Genomic DNA, 15,278 nt, shown 5'->3' on the forward strand with positions numbered 1-15,278 from the left:
ATACATACATACATACATACATACATACATACATACATACATACATACATACATACATACATACATACATACATACATACATACATACATACATACATACATACACACACACACACACACACACACACACACACACACACACACACACACACACACACACATACATACATACATACATACATACATACATACATACATACATACATACATACATACATACATACATACATACATACATACATACATACATACATACATACATACATACATACATACATACATACATACATACATACATACATACATACATACATACATACATACATACATACATCAAATACATTACCTGAATATATCGCGAAATGGAAATGCCCGTCGCAATCTTCCAGTGAGCTTTTTAAAGCGCAGCCCTTGAGCTCCCGTTCGTTGGTCCCGCGCCATGTCGTCGTCGGCGTTGACGGCGTAACACGGCCCCTGCCAGCAGCGCAGTGGCATGTGGCATACGTGAAGAGCTGCGCTCAAACTTCGCACTACCGACTATCGCAATCGTCTGTGCATTTTTTCGTTCGTACCGATTACGTGCAGTCAGAGTATGCAGGAGTCCAACAGCTTACTACTGAAACCTTGTGCCGTCAACTCATCAAGAACGTAGCAGGATAAGTACACGAATGGTGCACAAGAAGTTTCGCCCACTGAGCTGCATGTTTTGTTGTCATATGACGTAATCAAAATACTTTGCATTCCAATGAAAAGATGGAACGTCCTCTATGAGAACAGGCCAATTTTCAGCGTAATCAGAGCCCCATGCGATGTCTTTCTACTTCGGGCGCACTGAATTCTGCATGACGTCTTGAAGGGGGGTTGCTGCTGACGCGCCCACTTTTTACTGGGTTCGTGACCTCATTGTAGGAAGTGAAGCGCGTACAGCTGATATCCCGTTCATATTCAGAAACAGCCAGGGCAACGATGTCAAGAGGTCCGGGCTCTATGGAGTGGCTGAGAGCAATCTCAATCTTCCTCCGCGGTGGTATGCGCAGACTGCAGTGCACCCGTGTCAGATCTGCATCGCAGCTGACGGGCAATATATCTAAATGATGCGAACCACAGAGAAACGAGCAATTCCAGGCATTAATATGAACGTCGCGGTCACCACCGGGGAGACCTGCCAACGTTATCAGCCACGAGCATGAGCGGGATTGCATTACCACGGAGTCCTTTACGGCCTTAAAGTCTCGAGTGTTAATAGAAATGCGCATAAAAGTTTTCGATTTCAAAATAAATTTTTAAAGTAATAAATGCGTCTTTTGGTGCGGAACAAACATCAATAACGTACCGAAGAAGAGCCATAAAATCGATTTTTACCCAGAAAAGAAAAAAAATGGATGAAGTTGCCCTCAGTGTCCCGTTATTGTTTCTCCCACTATTTTTCTTTTCCGTCGTTCGCTGCGCTGCTCAGCTTCATTTCTGGTCCTTTTGTTTCCATCCACATTCTTGTCTCACAGGGCGAGTATGCGTTCATGATATAGGCATGCCAGAGGCTACTTGCGAACAAAACAAGAAATAATTTTCTACAACTAAATAACTTGGGCGCCGATTAACGTTTCCGATAATCTTTTAACAAGCCACGCCATGCATTTACGTTAACTGCAAGCACACGGAAATGACCTTAAGCTATCTGCAAACAGCAAAACTCATGTCTTATTATTTGCGAACCCGGCGCTCACTGTCGGATCGTTTAGACTCCGTATAACCGCCGCGGCACGGGCTGCCATGTTGTAGGTCACACTAAACGCTGCATGTGGTAAGTGCACGTCTTTTCAGAGACGGTAGTTGTGTCACATGAAAAGGTCACAGAGCAAGTGATCGAGCAAAACACTTTCATTTGCTCATAAATTAAGTCCTAGGAGTCTGGAAGGTGGTGTCCTCAATCCCAAGCCCCTACAGCTGCTGCCGCAGTCTTCGCCGCTGCACCGTCGTCACAGAAAACAGTTACTAATTATTGCAATACAAATTCCGGACGCAGCTTTACAACAAGTTCACGAATATAATTCCTGTCGTTGTAAAAACGGCTGCCGCAGGCCGGAATGTTGTAGCGGCAAATACTTTTGCCATAGTGAACATGTTGTCGTGATTTTTTACGTTACGTCGCAGTATAGCGGCTTCTAAATAGTTTTTTACGATCACAGCATGGCAGAATGCGTGTAGGGCCCATAATGTTGTTAAGGCTACGCGAGCTCCAAAGCGCAAATCATTAGTCGCCGGTTTCTCCATCTTGGTATTTGGGAGTGGTGAGAAAAAATAGAACGAAAAGAAACCGGCAATACTCTCTAAGCTATGCTGCCGAACGTGTTCCTGAAAAGCCGGAAAATCTCCATTCCGTGCGTAGACACCGGACATTCGACAGCGCTGCCATGGGAGACAGCGGCGGCGAGCATGAACAGCCGGCAGTGTACCTGAATGCCTTCTACAGCTTGGTGAAGGTGGCAGTGTCGGCAATCTCCATGCCACCCACTGACGCCAGTGAGTAGACGGAAAGTGCCAATGCAGATTTTCTGTTTCGAAGCCAATCCTAAGCGGTTGATTTTTTTAGTAGAAACAAATACTATAAGTGACTTATTTCTCGCGGGCTCAAAATTTCGCGAAAGCATCTCAAGGTGCAGTTTAACAGTGTTTCGCAGGCACTAAATTTCACGAAGTGGCAGGCCTCTTAACGATCCCCTCTTTTACGAGAGACAGTTTCAAGCTCGTATGCTGCGATTATATTATTAATTGGTGTTGAAGCAAGGGCAAACGGCAATGGGCGTAATTTTGGATCTGTGAGCTAACCAAATGAACGCCACAGTGACGCTGTGCAGTGCGGATGGCCCACGCCAGTCGTGGAGGATTAAACGTCGGGATCGCATCAGTCCAGCTCTTTTATGCCCATCTTACATGTACCCATGTTAAAGAAACAAAAGCATTTGCTGGATACTTCCGAAAATTCGAAGTTGCTGAATAGTTTCATATATTTAAATCGGAATCGCATCAAGAAACCCAGGAAGACCCATATATTTGATTTTTAATAAGGACAAATATATATATATATATATATATATATATATATATATATATATATATATATATATATATATATATATATATATATATATATATATATATATCATTCTCGCTGTCTTACTGCATGTACTACCGAGGAGAAAAGTCCCCGGGACGGAAAAAGAGCAACCTAAGGACACATGTGCCCTGTTTTTCAGCGATCATCTGATTTAACTATCACACATCAGAGCCCGTGAGTCCGGCTATCACCTTTCTAAGTTCTCTCAAGCCACCGGCTAAGAACGGATATTTATCGGCTTCGGCTATAGCTCACGAATCCTGCATACTTTAGTGCCCGATAGTACACTGCATCATTTTTTTCCCTATCCATCAAACGCGGACGCCTTTTCCCTACAGATATCTAGTGCCATTTGTCGGATGCAGCACCTGCCTAACTGAACGGGATTTACTATACAAACAAATGTAAAATTTCTCGCCTCATTGCAACGTTATCAGCTGGCTGCTTACGACGCATGGAAGGGTGTAACGCATCGGCTCTGATAGGTTTTGGGAGGCGTTTCTCAGTGACTACACTCGGGAGATGCACAGTGCATTTATAGCCATAGCCGCTTTGTTGCCCGTGCACGCAATTAAATCTTTGTAAAAGAGCACAGTTGCAGTAATAGCTGTAGTTATGTGGAAAATTTTAATCTTTCGAGTCACTCTGAAAAGTCAGTGAACATGAACATGACTTTTTTTACACATGCTGCCCCTGCCGATGCATATGTTTGTGAATGAAAGGTTGCCTCCCGTGCGCAGCTCAATCGCAATGCCGGACGCGACGGCATTCAGGGCGCCGATAAACAAAATCCTGTATTACGCGCAAAATGCCTTGCGAATCCTTTCCGCAGTCCGGACTAAATCCCAAACTATGCCTATTATTAGAGTCTGTGTCCAAGTCACGAGTCACCCTTCTTTCAATGCGTGCTACCTTAACCTCGACGCTCTTCTCTCATCAGGCCTGATCGAAGCCATCATGACGAGAAAAGAAACCGACAACGAATACCTCACCTACATAACCGCGGTAAGCTCCACTTGTAGCTCTACTTCTACTTTTGTAGCGATAGCTAAATTGCGGTAGCCTTTCGAGCCTTCAGCGTGGCGGTGGCACGTGACCGTGGCGGCGCCGCCACCCCCACGTGGTTGGTCACGTGACCAGCCACGTGGCGCGGAGCAGCTGCTGCTGCCGGCGGCGCGGCGCGCCGGCGAAACCGAGCTGCAACAGCTGTGCGCATGCGCCGTGTCAAGTGGGGGAAGATGAAGAAGGAACGCCCAGCGAAACGGAGCCGCGAAAGACTGACTTTGCAATTCAACTGAGCAAGTTCCACTCGACCAGCTGTAGCTATTGCGTCACTTCAGGTTTAACCAGAGCTAAACCATCGCCATTTTTTTTGCACCTCTGCAAACATGTGTACACAGCAACTACGCCGCTCATGAAGTCTGATTTACTGCCTGAAGGAATGAATGAAAAAAATAGCGCCATACCATGCAAACCACAAGAAAGAACCAAGACAAGACAGAGGCGCTAGGCGCTATTTTTAACACCAACTCAAGTATGCATAGCGCCTGTGTCTCGTCTTCGTTCTTTCTTGTGGTTTGCATGGTTTGGCGCTATTTTCTTTTCAGCAATTAAAGTACTCATCAACTAGGCAAAAAAAAGGTGTTAAAGCCTGAAGGGAGAAACTGAAGTTGGCCTCTATCGATGAGTTATCGAGTTTCAATCGCTGAGTGAAACGGAGCTTTAATAGCAGAGAAAAGATCAGAAATAGAATAAAGACATCTCCACCACCGGACCTTTTCAAGAGTGTTGTTGAGACAGTTTTGCAGCGTTAGCAGATCATTTCCGCTGTACCCGTCGTCAATGCCGTAGCAGCACAACTGGTCACGTGAACAGTACCATGACGTCAACCCAGCGTCATTGCAAACTGAGCCATGCGGCTCCCCACGTTACGCCCATGTCGTGACGTCAACCAATGCATGCCTCGAAAAAAAGGAGACGGGGAACAGTCCCAAATCGCAAAATTCTTAATCGCGTAAGCATAAATCGTAAAGCGTTGGATAAAAGCGTTAATGAGAAACACAATCGTCCAGGCACTAGCGCGCGTATCCCTGAGGCTAGGCGAACGATAATCGCGGAGTTCGATGTCGAGAGGCTGAATCGCGTTGCGGAAATACTTTTAAATCCAATTTTCTGACTAAGAAATGCGTCCGTTGATAGACCAGACTAACGCTGTCATAGCCGGGAATAGCCAGATATTCAATGTTTACTGAAAACTTACATTTCATGGCGTTGTCTTCTGTGGCTCTTGAACGCCTGAACACAAGAACCTTTACCGATAGCATAGAAAGTGGTACATTAGTCTATACAGTTTGTACGTCGAGGGATGATCACTTCGGTGGCATACTTCCGTTGCTCGCGGTAACTGTCTTCCTACGCAGCTGTTCACGTACCAGCCGATCCTGGCCCTTGTAGCTGCCGTTCAGATGATGCTCATGATCGGCTCCTTCGTGGGCGGCTTCTTCTTCGTGCTCGCACGCATGGTGGGCGCCTTCGGGGGACGCAAGGTGCAGAACATCACCACCCAGTACATGCACGTGCTCCAATTCTACAGCGTCTTCATGGTTCTCTTCCTGGCACTGAACGCGTGAGCACCACCCCCTTTCACCCACGCCTGACGATTAATACAAGGAACTATCCTAGGCGGCCATCAGCGAGTACGTTAACAGTTTAGAAATGCTCTCTTCCCAACACACTTGCTCGGACGGATTACCCACAGTCGTATTGTGGCGGAATCTCGAGTTACGCGGCTGCTTCTCCAAAAGGGCGCAGTGAACACCTTGGCTGGCTTAAAACCTGTATCGAATGGTTCGCGCCCCTCTATCCGAGCCTAGCGCCATCGCTCCTTCTATATCGTAGTAGTTTTACAGTAATGAAATATATGATCGAATTAACTCGCAATTTTTACGCAACGAAGAGAACTACCTATATTATAGCTACCTGGAAGGCAACTCGGCTTCACGCATTTACATTTATTACAAGTCAGGGGACTAAAGTTGCGCTTTGCCGACGCCTACCATACGTTCGCGCTGCCCGCAGTTCCTCTCTCCCCCTCCCCCCCCCCCCTCTCTCTCTCTCTCTCTCTCTCTCACACACACACACACACACACACACACACACACACACACACACACACACACACACACACACACACACACACACACACACACACACACACACACACACACACACACACACACACACACACACACACACACACACACACACACACACACACACACACACACACACACACACACACACACACACACACACACACACACACACACACACACACACACACACACACACACACACACACACACACACACACACACACACACACACACACACACACACACACACACACACACACACACACACACACACACACACACACACACACACACACACACACACACACACACACACACACACACACACACACACACACACACACACACACACACACACACACACACACACACACACACACACACACACACACACACACACACACACACACACACACACACACACACACACACACACACACACACACACACACACACACACACACACACACACACACACACACACACACACGTGTTTTTGCTCTTCCTTCCGCAGCATCTCCATCTTCTGCCTCTGGGGCAGCAGCAACCACTTCGCCACCGCTGTGGAGAAGAGTGAGAAGATCCTGCAGCCGGGGGTCAGCGGGGTGCGGCGCTACATCATCGGAACCGTCAAGGTGCGCCCACTGTCCCCAATCTCCTCTCAGCGCCACGACTTTTCCTCCAGCGGTAATCGCTATATTTAGTAACGAAGACGCAGAGGATGAAAATGATAATCATGCTGTAAGCTAAAGAAATACAATGAAATAATATTGGGCCTGTAGTTTATCAACGTGCGGCTTAATAAAAAGTGGGCGCAAAATCTTCCGAGTTAATTTTTTATCCTGAAGCCCTGAAGAACACGTACGACGCAGTAGTCAGTAATCACCATTGGTGTATTACATTATATGAGGCCTTGATTGAAGGTGGGGGGAGGGGGTCTCTGGCTGCAGGGCAAATGAACAACCATATCCATTTATGACCACAACATCTGGTTTCGATTGCCGAGAGCATCAACAACGCAGTGATGTTCGCTATATGCGCCGACACGAAAACGCCTGGCGATCCCTTGAGCTCTGACCCTCTGAGACGCCACAGATGTCCCAGCGTATTAGCCGAGTCTCCATGTGCTGACATATATCTTACGTCAGCGGTTCCCATAACGTGCACAGGTTCCTGCACAAGGAGCAAGCTAGCAAAGTAGCCCGCTAAGTCGCGTTGACTTCCGTGTCGCGAATTGCACGTGTTTTGAAAACGTCACCTGCGTAATGTTTACAACAATCTATAAGCTATGGTCGCTGCTGACACTTAGGGGAATGCATCAGCGCAGGCATGTGGACTTTGAGAGCTTCAGTGTATTCCAGTGTTGAGGTTGGCGGGGGATGACAACTCCTGCTAATTTTGGACCCTCATTGCGCTCACAGCTACGAAGACTAGAGACGCGGACCTTAAAACTACCTGGACGTCAAGCTGCGGAGACAGCCCTAGCATCCTGTATATGTGCTTCCTTGTGCATAACCTCTCCTCGTTATTTCATTCATTAGTTAATGCTATTTAATTCTTGTTGAACCTCTCCATATCTCTTTATGCTCTTGCTTTAGCAAGATGACGCACTCCTCCCAAAAAGTGATCAGCGCTGATGCCGTGGCTGGCAACATCTTTTCCTTCCATTGTTACTTTATTAATAAATAGCCACTAACAATGACACATCCATGACATTTCTTTCTTTACCCTTCGCCTTGTTTTAACTTTTATTTATTCATTGTCTAGCACCGAAGATGAGGCGCCAGCGTTTTCTTCACGTTTCTCGAACATATTCTCACTTTTGTAATAATCGCGTTTAAACACTACAATCTTTTTTATTCGAAAAAGTCTGGCAGATATCTATGTGTAACGGATGTTTCATTTTATTTCGTACAGGTTTTTCTCCTAAAAGTCATCAGAGATACTTTGGCGCGCTATATGCTGGTGGATTGTACGGCAACGCGGGCATTATTTCCATGACAGCACAAATAAAGGACGATTAATTAACTGAAAGGTAATGCACTATTTGTATGTTTGTTTTAGGGCCAAAGTTCACGTCCCGAAAGTGAAGACCGTTAAGGCGAGCACGGTTTTCAAAGCGTCGGAATCGGCAACAAGGTTCGAGATATCGAATGAGAAAAAGATGCTTTCGAGAACTCGTTAGGTTGGCCTTCCTGCGTTGCGCACTGTGAATGTTCGCGCACCGTTAACGTTTTATGCAAAAATACTTATGCAAGCCTTGTTTTTTATAACGTAGAAGGTATTGATGCTGCTTTCGCGACACCACACGCAGAGACAACATCTGATGACCTGCTTTTGTGACCCGTTATTACCCGCCCACATCGCCTTGTTAACAGATCATCATACATTCAAGACCGCCATCAAAAATCTCCTGTAAAATCACATGTAACCCTTATTGCCGTATCCACGCCCACCCCCATGAAATACCCCTTAATGGGACCTTGAGGTATCGATAAATAAAGAAATTAAATCTCTTCTCCGCCCCACCCCTACTTATGTAATGCCCCAACGGACCCCTTAGCAGTAAATAAATTATGATGATGACGATGGTCATCATGAATGTATAACGCGGGAAAGCCAACTTAAGGAGCGTTTGAAGACTTGTTCTAACTCGAACGACGTTGCCGATTCCAGAAGATTTAAAATGTGGGCGCACTTTCAATGTTGCCAAATTTAGATCTTTAATAATGTATGACCTCTAATCCAAAATGTAAAAACTGACTGCTTAATTTCAGTTAATTATTCGTCTTTTGTTTCCACTCTATCGCGTAAATAATGTCCGCATTGGTGTATAATTAATTTGCACAAAGTGTACCGGTGTATTTTTCACGGTTTTTTAAAGAGGAATCTTACTTTATAGTTTGAGAAGCCTGGTATATTACACTTTTAGTTCCACCATGAATAACTGGAAATATTTTATGCGTAAATATCAAGATGATTATAATTCCTCTTAGGGTTGGCGTAGGAATAATTGCTATGCATTGATTTTGTTTTGCGTTGTAGCACAAAGGCATTACTCTGTCAGAATGTCCCCTCTTGTAATAATTACCGTTTGGTGCATTTGTCGAAACCACCTTTGTATATCGTCTATGAAGAATTTGTATTGCATTGTAATCTTTAACGCGCGAATGGCTTGCGTGTTCTTGAGTGAAGCGCGGCTCGTTGGTGCCAGTTGCTTATGATTCTTTCCATGACACCGTATGACGCCTCAACAGGATTTGCGGGCAACGCTCAACGAGATAAAATCAACGAGGGCAGATATGTTCAGCCTCATCACGACCTCGAACCAAGGTTGGTCCATCGTTTCGTATCTCCTTTCAGTTTTTATAAAAGCGTTCGAAAATAAAAAAAAAGAGGCAGATATTCAGATGACCTCTGTTGCGTACAAGTCGTGCAAAAAGTGAACGGAACACTGTTTTGAGATCAACATGTACTAACGAGGGGTCTTAGAAATATGTGAGAGACATGCTCTCAAAACTTGTGCGTTTGCCGAATTAATGTGTCAGAACACTTTTCCCTCGAATTTGCGAGAGCCCAAAAGTTAACGTGGTTAGATAGCTGAACCGTCGAAAGTCTTCTTAGGGCATGATCGGCCAAAGCCTCTCTTCGAGGCAGACGATACTCTTGCGATGTCTAGTTGGTTACTCCAATCGTAAAAGGGCTCATTCGCTGGCCTATTCTGTCGAGCTTTTTTTTTTTGAGTCTGGCTTTTTCATTTCCGTCTACTCTAAAATACCATGGTAGCTTGACTGTTCGTATAGGGCTCTCACAGCTTCGGAGATCTTGCCTAGGGGTGGTGCGTGAAAAGTTTTGGCTCTGGCTTAGTGCTAACCTAACCCAAACTAGCCTAAGCTAGCCTAGTCTGTACAGTGAACTTGCCTCGATGCGAGCGGAACGACAGTATAAGTCGTCGTCTAAGAAACGAACCGCTGTGACAAACAACGCCTCAGGCTAGGTCCACCAAGTTTCTCCGCAATCAGGAACGTTTCTCCGCGCTTTGTTCCCGACTGGAATGCGCTCTAGGATCGCGACGACTTCTCTTTGCGCAAACAATTTAGGTGCGAGGCAGGCTGACCCGCGAGAAGGATTGGGGATGCAAACCACGGAAGCGCATTCCTAACCAGTTTCTCATTTCTTGGGCGTAACTTTTTCTTCTTCCAGATTACAGAAAAAACATCAAGTTCCACGCAGATCGCGTGTTATCCGATTGTGGACTTCCAACACCGTCTCAACTGGTGTCGCTCAAGGAGTGTACGTAGCAGACGCGACTTTCAATATAGCAAAACTACCGCCATGCATGTCTTTTTAATATCTTTTTTATTGTCTTTATATCTACTTTTTCCGCACGGTAGTTCTCAACAGCGTCAAGAGCGTAAGTACAAACGAAACTAGGGAAGAATAGGCGACAGAATTAGGTGCTTCTGCCACATCTCCAAAAGTGCATACAGAGCGAACAGCACGTGCGAAGACAGCACGTAACTGCGCGGTATAGATCTCTCATTTTAACCTACGCGGATTATTGCTTATCACCGTTATATTACTACAAGCAAGGCGATTAAGGACCACCGGTGACCATTAGGTGACCATTAGCAGGTCACTTAGGAGACATGGTACTTCAAATATGTCGCGTGTCCCAGCTAAATGTAACCAAGTTCAAAAAGACGGACTGTCCTGCCAAGTGAAAGCTGCTTGAAGTGAAAGTCTTGTGGCCTAGTATGCTCTATTTCTTCATCCTGAAAACTTTGTTAATTAGTTAAGACTACAAAACTAACTTCTTAAATATCGACTACGGGTAAAAGTGTCAATTGTACAGTTGCAGATTATCTTGAAAAACGGCCGGCTGAAATGTTTGCAAAAAAGTTTCATTTGCATGAGCTGTCTTAAGAGCCCTAAAAGAAAGCGCGCGAAATATAAAAACTACCACCCGACCGCTGTGATACTTTAGCGCCCCAAGATGCGCTTTCAGGGTGGGAGTAAATCCCCTTATATTCAGAGATGTCTCCGAGAAAGCTTTGCGTTTGCACTAGCCGCGGGATATGCGGCAGCAGCTGCCGACGCATCGGTGAAGAGTGCATGTCTCCGTAAGGGTTATTATGGTGGTAAGTATTAACAAGAGACGCCCCCGGGCTGCGAGGGACGCATGCATGCCTGATTCATGGTTGGCACCATTGTCTGCCTCAGCTACGAGGGGCTTCTCCACGACGAGAGAAGCGCGCCCTATTCAGCGCACCGTTATGCATCAATTTTGCCACAAAAAGAAAATTTGCTTTGATGAAATAAAAGGCACAGTAAACGTCCCACTTCTCAGTGGACACCTCAACCGCGCCGTGAGGGAAGGGAGGAAGTCCCGCGTGAATGGTGCTCAGTTCTGCCAGAGCAACACTCATGCGGGACTCCTCGCACACATGCCCTATGCTGTGCGTACGTGGTATAGATTTTCCTGTTTTTTTTTTAATTTGTGCCCCTGACTCCTTCCTTAATTCCTTTACGGCACGGTCCAGGTGTCCATCCAATGTAATTGTGCTCCCGCGCGTTTGCTTTCCTTATTACTGCTAGTCGAGCCCGGATATTTAGAGTTATTGGCCATAGCGTATATTGAACACAAATATTATTCCCTTGAATATCCCGTGTAAAAGTTCTGGGGATTCACGCCGCCCCTTCCCCTTTGGGTTGCTTTCTCCGCGATGTGAGAGCGTCTGGGTCGCAGCGAAACTAGCGCAACGGACGGCGGTGATTGTTTCAGGCGCGGGGGGAAGGGGAGGGGTGACAGCTCTCGCTTTGGCCTTGGAAACTCGTCACGTGCGAACGTTTCGGCGCCGCGCCCCGCTCTCCGCCGCGGGGTGAGGGATCGCGGGAACCAATCCCGGCCGACCTCGAAGCATCTCTCCTGCCTAACGAACACTCTGTCATAACCTTGCTGGTGAGTCCGACGATCTCGATTCCTTAGCGTATTTCGTTGCTGGCTGGTGTCATTGTTGTTGCAGCAATAAATGCCTCGTTGTGTCAGCAAGTGTTGTTCCTTTGTTCCCATAGAGCATGGCCCGCCGTAGTCAGCATGCGGTCTGTATCGAGCGCGATCGCACGGCGGGGTCGGCGGTCAGGACGGTCAGGCGTGGTTAAGCGAAGAAAACATATTAATCTCCTCCTTGAAACCCCACAATGTATAGGAAAGTCGCACAGTATAACTTAGTGCAATTGCACCTGTCGTTAGATATGTCCAACTGCATGCGCGCCGCGCCCCTGCAAGTGGCAACACAGCTACCGCTGTATTGCCATTTGCCTCGGGAACTGGAAGCAGCGCCCTCTCACGGCCTTTTTGGTTTAGAGAAATCTCTCCGAAGATGTCATCTTCTGTAGAGTCTCACTGCGCGCGCATGTAGGCTCCCTATAGCTACTACTACTGCCGCTCGTGAGAGTGCCTCGACGCGCACCACCCCGCCGGCGGAGGGAGTGGGATTAAAAACAAAAATGGCTCCTAAATGCGCCAAAATAGAAGTTAAAAGTAGCCAGAAAGAAACCAGGAAGCCAGCCTATAATTTTGCTCACCAGGCGAGTTCGTAATGCAGCCAATTTTTCGCAAAGTGGCCACCTACGGCAACCCTGCGCGATACCCTTTGAGTTCGATATGGCCTGGTTCGACTGTATTAATAACCCTTACGGAGACACGTGCTCTTCGCCGGAACGTCAGCAGCTGCTGGAGCATATACCGCACCCAGTGAAAACGCAAAGTCCAGTCGGAGACAGCGTGCGATGAAGTAGCACCGCTGTCGAGTGGTAGCTTTTTGCATTTCGTGCGCTTTCTTTTAGGGCACCTGAGAAAACCCACGTAAATAAACTCTGTTGCAAACAATTCAGTCCGCTGTTTTTGATAGTGACGTAAAACTCTAGAACTGGCTCTTTTTATCAGACGCGAATATTTATCAAATTTCCAAGTTAGTTTTAACTAGTCAACTAACTGTGCAAAACGAAAAAAAAAAACTGCTGGCCGGGCCACGCGACTGCGAGGAGCACTCATTTGGTTTCACTCGCCCAGCACACCCCGTCTTTTTTTTAAAAGCCCGGCTACAATTGGCTGGGAAAACCGGTTTATAGTTTAGACATAAACATTTCAGCGTTTATTTCATCTGGAAATTTTTGTGCGTAGTGGTATGTATATACCGTGCTACAGACGTCGTCTAGTAACTTTTTCTCGCTCGTTCTCGGATCTGTGGTGCGGCAAATGTCCGCAAAGTTAACGTGCTGCTAACGTGCTGTTGCCTTTCGCAGTCGCAGGAATGCTTGGCAGACGTCACATGCACGCAGAGCGTAGATGAAGCCGAAGCGGCCCGGCTGAAGATAGTCAACGTACGTATCCTCGGCACACAGGTTTTTCCGGCGTGGCATTCGTAAGGGCAGATAGCTGCAGCGTTTTACTACAATATCTATCCACGGGATTCTCTGGAATAAACGATGTCTGAATCGTAGTTTGTCATAACAAAAATATCGCCAGATCAGGCAATACTTAACTGTCCCCGTTGGTCTAAGTCAGTGCGTGGACGCTCGTGGTAATGCTGTACCTCTGCACGCGTGGGACTGGATGCCTTCGCTATGCCTTTCGCCAGCCATAACAGTTACTCCGAGCCTGTGCTGGAGCTCGTGGACTGTCGGTTGTATCTGCAGCGCTTCATTTAATTTTTTCAAGTGCGGAAGACTGAATTATTTGAATATAGGCTTTACTTCATCATCATCATCATCATCATCATCATCATCATCATCATCATCATCATCATCATCATCAGCCTGACTACGTAGGACGAAGGTCTCTCTCATATCTCTCCAAATAACCGTGTCTTGTGCCAGCTGGGCCCATTTACCCCAGCTACCTTCCTTGAGGCTTAAATTAGAGTCAGGTAACCAAACTGCATGTCAACCGCATTTGCATAAATATAAGTACCGCATAAGAATTCTGAGGGCTCTTAAGTCTGCTTACGTGCAGGAATGCGAAAGCATGGAACTTTCTAGAGCGCGTTTTTTTTTCCACGACGCGTGCAGCCATTGTATTTTCCCCATTGTTTCTATTATTTTATTTCTTTTATTTTCTTTTATTTTAACTTTTAAGTTTAGCTTTTCATCTATTTTATGTTATTTCGTTTTGTTTGTTTTTTGCGTTAATTGCATTTTTGTTTTTCATTCATTTATTAATGTTTCTTGCTATTTTAGTTATGATGACATCATTTGATTGACAGGTGAGGCGGACACTTCCTGCTAACGGACACTTCCGGCAGACTCATAAGCCATTAAAGGCTTTCGCCTTAAAAATGCTAGTGTGCAACGGCGTATGCGCGTTTCCTCCACCCGTCACCGCATAAACCCGAGGTGACAGCTTACAGCTCAGTTGAAGATCCGCAGGTGGTCGAAATTACCCAGAACCCTCCACTACGGCGTCCCTCATAGCCTAGGTCGCTATGGGACGCTAAATCCTTTAAGGAAGAAATTATTCGGATTCAGCTAACAGGGGGAGGGCGCAAAATAGCATGCTTCATCTACCCTCGAATTTGGTAGTTGTGGACTTCTGCCATGGCCACGGTGAAATGGCCGGCCTTGTTGCCCGGAGACCATCTTCGTGATCATGGCGCTGCCAGCAGTACTACTGTTGACTTCTCGCGATGGCCAACGAAATGGGCCCTCAAAGTGGTGCGGGGTGAGCGCCTATTGTTAGGTCAAATTTTTAGAGATGTTCTGCGAGCTACACCAGTTAACGTACTTTGCTTCACTGCATCAGCTTCATTTGTGGTAACCTTCTTGTAGTAAATTTCATTCTTCTTTTGGTAACTAATCTTTATGGGAGAACATTTATGGAAGCAAAAACTTGGTACAAGCAAATCGGTTGCTTACCTCTCGCTGTCTTCAGGCAGTGGGGCACGGCAAAGCCATGTCGGCTCCCGGGGAGAGCCAGACGTTTGGCAGACATTTGTTTTAAGATTCAC

At 46.3% G+C, this 15,278-nt stretch overlaps 1 protein-coding gene across 1 annotated transcript; it reads left to right on the forward strand.

The window, feature by feature from the left end:
* Window positions 1–2,392: 2,392 nt before the first annotated feature.
* On the forward strand, window positions 2,393–15,271 carry LOC144130011 (uncharacterized). Its single transcript, XM_077664055.1, has 9 exons — window positions 2,393–2,520; window positions 4,056–4,120; window positions 5,536–5,741; window positions 6,785–6,905; window positions 9,528–9,603; window positions 10,474–10,563; window positions 10,665–10,684; window positions 13,579–13,656; window positions 15,203–15,271. The coding sequence occupies exons 1-9, from the start codon at window positions 2,412–2,414 to the stop codon at window positions 15,269–15,271; spliced, it is 834 nt and encodes a 277-aa protein (XP_077520181.1). The 5' UTR covers window positions 2,393–2,411.
* Window positions 15,272–15,278: the final 7 nt, after the last annotated feature.

This window comes from Amblyomma americanum, chromosome 4 (genome assembly GCF_052857255.1).
Source record: "Amblyomma americanum isolate KBUSLIRL-KWMA chromosome 4, ASM5285725v1, whole genome shotgun sequence".
Classification (NCBI taxonomy): Eukaryota; Metazoa; Arthropoda; class Arachnida; order Ixodida; family Ixodidae; genus Amblyomma; species Amblyomma americanum.

Excerpts from the sequence above, each read along its gene's own strand:
- LOC144130011 (XM_077664055.1), top strand. The coding sequence starts at position 2,412 with ATGGGAGACAGCGGCGGCGAGCATGAACAGCCGGCAGTGTACCTGAAT. Across the intron at positions 2,521-4,055 it reads CATGCCACCCACTGACGCCA|GCCTGATCGAAGCCATCATG; the intron begins GTGAGTAGACGG and ends TTCTCTCATCAG. Across the intron at positions 6,906-9,527 it reads ACATCATCGGAACCGTCAAG|GATTTGCGGGCAACGCTCAA; the intron begins GTGCGCCCACTG and ends ACGCCTCAACAG.